Source organism: Triturus cristatus, chromosome 8 (genome assembly GCF_964204655.1).
Source record: "Triturus cristatus chromosome 8, aTriCri1.1, whole genome shotgun sequence".
Lineage (NCBI taxonomy): Eukaryota > Metazoa > Chordata > Amphibia > Caudata > Salamandridae > Triturus > Triturus cristatus.
In genome coordinates this window covers 1,094,303,736-1,094,310,710 of record NC_140591.1, presented here as the reverse complement: position 1 = coordinate 1,094,310,710, position 6,975 = coordinate 1,094,303,736, and the positions used below count along the sequence as shown (strand labels likewise).

The following is a 6,975-nucleotide window of genomic DNA, read 5'->3' as shown; positions in this document are numbered from 1 at the left end:
TGCCCCCCACCTTGGTTCTACCCAAGAGCACATTACAAAGAGTAAGCAGAAATCTTTCCACTGAAGTATCTGCCTCTTCAATACATTTGGAAATTGGAAAAGGCTCCCATTTTCCAGAATCTCCATCAGCAGATGCCTCGCCACCAGCATCTGCTGAGTATTTGTCCACCACCACGTCAAAAGCTTCAGTAACAGAACTCCAAATATATTTCCTGGCTGGTGCTGCCCCACTTATGAAAGTTTCAAGGTTGAAACTCCTACAAATGCTTTATGTGGCGTCATTGTGGTTTCAAAGCAAAAACTTCACACATTACATTAGTCAGCCTATGGGAACCAGTGATACAACCCAAGCAGAACTTAAAGAGGGCATTTTCAACAAGCCTGATGGCCAAAATACAAACAGAACATTTAAATTAGTCAAATGAAACATTTTCATACTACAACTTCATAAATGGGCAAATATCAATAAAATAGATCCGATGCAAACGTTTTTATTTTATTTTTTTGGAAACCCACAGTGCACTTCCTCCTGTTTTCAAAGAGGGCAGACAGTGGTGCTTAAAAATTAAGACATGGCTGATTTGTGTGGCACTACAGAGGGCTATTCAAGTTAATGTTAAAGTGTCATTACCTACACACCCATGTATGCCGCTCCAATTTGTAGATGTTTAATAAAAACATGAGATTTCTAATCAAGGCTCCTCGATGGCAGGATTAAGCATAACGTGAATTTTTAAAGGATGCACACTGCAAAATTTGCACTGTACCCAAATATAGCATTTATACCACTTCACAAGTAAATCAAAAAACCATCACCCACTAAAGGCATATGAGCAGCATAAGCCATACAAAAGTACACATGCAATGGCATTCCAGCATTCATTTATGTAAGTGTATTGTTACAGAGATGCATCATGCCCCATTTCCTCACGTGCTCCCATAATAAGACTGCACGCTCTACACTGTTTCTAAGATAACTACGAAATGTTTTTTTCGCACAAATGAATAAATACTTTTTTTTATTTGAGCAGTTTTTTTGTTTCTTTTAATTAGAAAGCAGGTTCAGAGGCCAAGGAGCCAACCGCAAGACAAAGTTTTTAGAATACATCTATGTTTGTTAAAGTCTCATGCCAGCGTCTTGAATTTTTCAAAAAGAGAACACTATATTTCAGTATCCTAAACAAAAAAAAAAATCCTAGCAAAAAACATTTTATTGGAAAATATCTGATGTATATTTTTCTTAATACATATAAACAGAAAAGAGATGGAAAGTGGGGGAACATTCGGAAAGAAATAGGGTTTTTTCAAAAAGATGCCTGAAATAGGTTTTTATCTTCACCCTCAGAGTCCTCAGGAACTATTAAGTTAGCCTATTATAGTTTTATTATTTTAGAAGAGGAGTAACTTCACCTCTACCAATACACTATGGTGTAGACCAAAAAACTGTAGTTGTTTAAAGCAAGGAGTACCATTTCGGAGCACATATGGTAGGACATCTCGAAAAGCCGTAATAAAGGTTTCTGTTTAACTAAATTCTTATAAAAGGCACATATATGGGACCTAATTCTACAATATATTCATTGATCTCAAAATTCCTGCATTCCACCACCCTGAGGTATTATAAAATCTTTTTCAGCAACTTTTCCAGATCTATTCAAGGACACTGACGTGTGGGGAGCAAAAGGTAATATTTCCATTGAGGGCGGCATTCAGAGTGCGGTGGGAATACTTATGTGGTAGTGCCACACTTGGAATTACCAATACCAAAGTTACTGGAAATTTAAGGATGTGTAAATACAGATGATTGTCTGACCCAAAAGGTGCCCTTAGAAATTGCTAATTACCCAAGGAATCATTATTTTTATACAAGGCTTACAGCCAATAACAGTCAAAACTGCCTTAATTCACAGAATGACAAAGCCTGTGGTGCTGATGAATGGATACGATCTAAGTGCTTGAACACACTTGTTTGAGTGATAGAAAAAAATTAAACCCACGACCAAGAGGCACGTGATGTGATTTTCTAGTTAACAAGATGATGCTAGAAAAAGTTTTTTTTTTTAAATTCTGTATTGCTCATAAAACATTATAGCTACTGGTCCTTCTCAATAACAGACTGCTGTAATTTCTGCAATACACTTTGTGTTCAAAATCATGACTCCACAATGAAAATCGCTCCAGCCCCACTGAGGTTGCGATAAACAGAATATGTTACAAGAGGCAGGTATGCTTACTGTTCTCCTGCCATAATTTTCCGTCAAATAAAATTCACTTGGCATGAAGGATGTTCAGAGACAAATATTGTCGCTACAGGTAAAAGTTACTTACTATTTCTAGGGCATCGAAGCACCCTGACACTGAACTGTCTGACAAGATGGAATGAATTTATTCACCAGGAGACAAGTATCCAAAACATGTTCTTTTTTTTTTTAACACTGCAGTAAATCATTCACAGATCTCCTTTGGGACTATCATAAAATCAGGTTTTCATATACCTAATACAAAACAACATGGACTTGAAGTGATAATTATCATACATGTGTTAAAATACATACATACATAACCTGGAATATAATGCAGCCACTGTGACATTCTACATAAACAAAACAAATGAGAGTACAAATTCAAACCAAACGAGCAAACAATATATAAAGCATATGCATGAAGCCAGGATTCACCGACACCCACCATAATACTGAACGCTCAATAAATGCTATGTAAGGATGTAATATGTATAAGCATGTCCTTTTTATGATATTAAGCTTGATGTGATATTACATCACATTTTCTTCCTTTTGATACACTGCAAGGCACTAGGATCTGCGTTATTTGTACAAGGGTATAAGAATTCTCCCTCTATACGAGGACAAACATGTTAATTACATACAATTCGAAATTACATTTTACTATGTGTGCCGCCTTTTCCTACATACTAAGTATATTATACTTCCAAGCACTATAGGCATAATTTGAAAAGACGAAGTGAGATACTGTTTACTTAAATCAGTTATATAAATGTTGCTGCTGATAGGATAATTGATGACAAAGTAAAAATATAAATGCTCAGGTTTCTGGGGAAGTACGAAAGGAAACAGGTTTTCAAAGTGTCGCAAATCGAAGCTGCAATGAAAGAATGTCACAGAAATAAGTTTTCTGTTCGGACCGTAAGTGGAGGCTACCACTTCACCACATAGAGCACCATTTGGAATAGGGTCTGTAGCGTTGTTCGCGCTTCAATCAAACAACACTCTTCCAGCATAGAGACGAGAGCAGATGCGCTATTTATTTCCTCCCCAATGTGTCGGACAGCTTCTTGAGTCGCTTCTTCAACTCCAACGGGAACTTCTCGTAACACTTCTTGCATACTGGCTTCATGTCAAACTCCACAAATTTGTTCCTAAATGCAAGAAAGATTTATTTGAAAGTGTTCTTATGGCTTACTGTATTGTTTTGAGGTTCATCAACAAACAGGTCCAAGTAGCACCCTCAGTTAGGCCATTCAAAAGGCCAGGGAAATGGGAGCATGCAGAGGGAAGTTACAGGCAATGGGTTTACCATCAAGACTTAAACAGTTGAAGACCCGGTGCAACTCAGACACAGTCAGTTTGGAGAAATGGCCTCTCTCACTCACTCAAAATAGGTGAGACTTCCTTGAAACAGCCCTACCCATCTCAACATTATAAATAAATGTACAGCTGACCACTCAGGTGCCTTATCATAAGAAAAGATCTGTGTAGAGCCATAGCATGTTTTTGGCAGCTGCAAAATGCCAAAAACATGCAACATCGTGAAGAGAGACTGGTGGTGTCGCCAATCTAGCCTGAACCATAACAATGGACGGCAGTGTGCATCCACTTCATTATCAAATGAACCAGCAGGCCATCAGGAAGGCAAGTCCCAAAAAGCACCATTACGCTCCGCTAATATTTGTCCAGAGCTAAGTGCAATGCTGAAATTGTAGAATGTTTTATCCTCTGTGCTCCCCAGTTTTAGTTCTGTTCTTGAGTACTGTGTAAGATTTGTCTTCTCATTTGCAAAAATCTGTTTTAAAGAAGTGTTGGCTCACGTGTGCAGTCACATTTAGACTTTCATTGGATTCTAAGGTGTGGGTGCCTAGACCCCAATAACCTATTGCGATTGAGCCGATCTTGGCAACATTAAATAGGGCGGCGAGCTTAGGCTGTCTTCAAGCTTAAGTAGAACTGGGTTCAACTAACGAGTAGGTTGAGTAAAGCTGAAATACTAATCTGATTCAAATTGGTAAAAGTAGCTGTCTGTTGCAAGTGGGCACTGCTTGTTAAACAGAACATCATAGTGGGAGACTACAAAGAATTTTGGCCCTTTACAAACACAAAGCAAGGAGGTACTACGGCTAATCTGATGACATGCAGGTTGGCAGAAGACCTAGTTTCAACTTTTAGAGACCTCTACTACAGGTTTTGTATATATCCGTTGAAGTACATCATTAGTCATTTCACAGCTTGCTATTTCCACCACAGCCACATTGAGTGCAGCCCTCTAGGCACCAGATCTATGCGCTAACTAATTTGGAGAGCAGTAAGAAACACCTGATGCTTTGATGAGACAGATCATCCTCCCAGCTATGGTTATAATCATCATGTTGATGAATTCGGCAGCAAAAACGTAGGCAGTCTTTGCTATCACATCTTCTGGAAAGCAACGCTGACCCGAGAATTTACCCAAACAAGGTTGTTTTACCCACCCCCTCTGCACAGTAATTTATGTGCGACTTTGATGGTCAAAAACACAGCCAGGATGAGAACAAAAAATATAATATGATCTAAAATACTCTTTAACGCACATCTGTCAAATTGTAGGGGGCATTGGTAGAGAAGACTGCAACAGGAGGGATACTTCAACAGCCTAACAGAGTTAATTCTATCTTTTGATGACGTTACTCCTACTTACTAGTATGTGAAGAACTTTGCAGATTAAAGTAGAACTTGTGTTATACTTCTTTTTTATATTACTAAATGAAAATCCAGGAGTAAGGTTATGTAGATTATTAACGGTTGAAGCAAAACCAAAGGGGATGATGAACGGAGTGTTGAACAATGCAAGCACTCACCCCCAGTCAACTGATCTGGGTTTAATCCATCCTCATTCTTTAGCTCACTCCGCCACCCCAGTTCAGACATGGCCATATGCAAATCAGTCTGACCCTGTGCCTCATGGGAACAGTCCAGCCCGAACTGCCAAGCCATGTCTTCCCTGGAACGGAAACAAGCATCCTGGGACCGGTTTCGGGTTCATAACCCTCCTCAGCCAGGCTATCTTGAATCCTGTGGCAAAGTGAGCAAGGGACCCACGTCTGGGCATGCCCTGCCAACTTAGGGCGAACACAGCAAAACCAAAGAGGATGATGGACGGAGTGTTGAACAATGCAAGCACTCATCCCCAGTCAACTGATCTGGGTTTAATCCATCATCATTCTTTAGCTCACTCCGCCACCCCAGTTCAGACATGGGTCCAAACTGGAATGGCATGGTGAGCAAAAAAACGATGGATTTAGGGCCAGATCTCTGTACTGGGGTGAATGTATGACAACATTGTTCTGCATTCTGTCCATCAATAGTTCTTTTTGCGATTATTAACGGTTGTATAAACCACCACACAGTTCTCCAACCAACAGCAGTATGGAATACACATGGAAGGATGGTTTCTACTTTTTCACGGTGTATAAGGGGGTTTCGAACTGTTTATTTAAAGAGTACAACGCCATAAGGGCTGGATCAGAGTATTCTAAACTACAGCATAGAAATAACTGAAGTGAATACCCAACCATTGCACGCAACGACAAACTAAAACATGGCAAACACTTATATGTTCCATGTGAATTTGAGCGTTCCATAGTTTTTTTGAAAACCATGCTTTCATGCCAAGAATACCTGACACGTGTAAGTATTTGATGGGGTTATTGAACTACAATCGCCTTTATAACAGGTAGAGGTTAAGATTATCAACAAGAATAACAAAGTAAGAAATGTTAATGGAAAAGAAAAAGAATGTGTCAGGCGATGAAAAGTCATCAGTGGTTGAAAGTCAAAATTAAGATCCCCTCTGTTAGACGGAGATATCGCATCAAAGGTAAATGTGTTTTTGTAGGAAAATGAATGGGTTTAAAAAAACAAAACTCTATTGTTAAGGAAACAATTGTCTAAATGTGCAGCTTCTATATGTCGCAAAACTGACATTTCCACAACGCCAATATCATGTGGTGTTTGGGCCGTAGGTTAAAATTTTAAACAAATCCTAAATTCATTAATTATAAAACAAATATTGGCCATTGCGGATTGTACAAATGACTTCTTTCTGAAAGTTTATATGCATGGCCTACTTGTGTTAGCAAAAGTGTAATTTCTAATTTAATATGCAAACACTGCACACTTAAAACGGATGCACTTTTCAACCTCTGACTGTTATGACACATGCACGAAAAACAAATGCAGGTCCTGAAACAACTAACCAAAGGTGAAGATGTGAGAAATGGTGACCAAAAGAGGAAGAAAAGTTTACAAACAGAGTGGCTTTTTCTTTTTCTGCTTGTCCTTATCCTTCGCTTCACGCTCACGTTTGGCAAGCCGGCGCTTAAACTCTTCAGGCATGTTCTCATAACAATGTTTGCAGACAGGTTTTAGGTCAATCTCAACAAATTTATCCCTTTAGACCGGATAGGAGAGACAGGGGAAAGAATAGCAAAGAGTTATAGAGTCACAGAAACAGCAGTTATGGACAGAGAAGAAACACTTCCTTGTTATGGTAACCTACAGCAATACTCATGATCATGTTCTAGCGAAACATGGAAATCCCTCATTGCAGAGTTATGATCTTACAATGATCGACTAAGATCCTGGAAACTGCTTAATGCATATTAACCTTCCATGAAGCCTCTGAGCACTGCTTTCTTCAGCAACCGCTATAGGGTCAGGTTTGACCTACATCGACAAACACCTG

General features: G+C 39.1%; 1 protein-coding gene across 12 annotated transcripts in view; it reads right to left on the bottom strand.

Moving 5' to 3' along the window:
- Positions 1-475: 475 nt before the first annotated feature.
- The window catches only part of LIMS1 (LIM zinc finger domain containing 1), a 388,121-nt gene continuing 381,621 nt past the window's right edge, over positions 476-6,975 (bottom strand). For 6 of the 12 annotated variants that reach the window (XM_085622632.1, XM_085622634.1, XM_085622633.1 and 3 more), the window contains exon 10: positions 476-3,397. In XM_085622632.1, the coding sequence (XP_085478758.1) occupies positions 3,283-3,397 (115 nt within the window). In that variant the 3' untranslated portion in view covers positions 476-3,282. Of the gene's footprint in view, positions 3,398-6,486; positions 6,682-6,975 lie in introns of those variants that run through there. The other 6 variants (XM_085622629.1, XM_085622631.1, XM_085622630.1 and 3 more) reach the window with 2 other exon arrangements.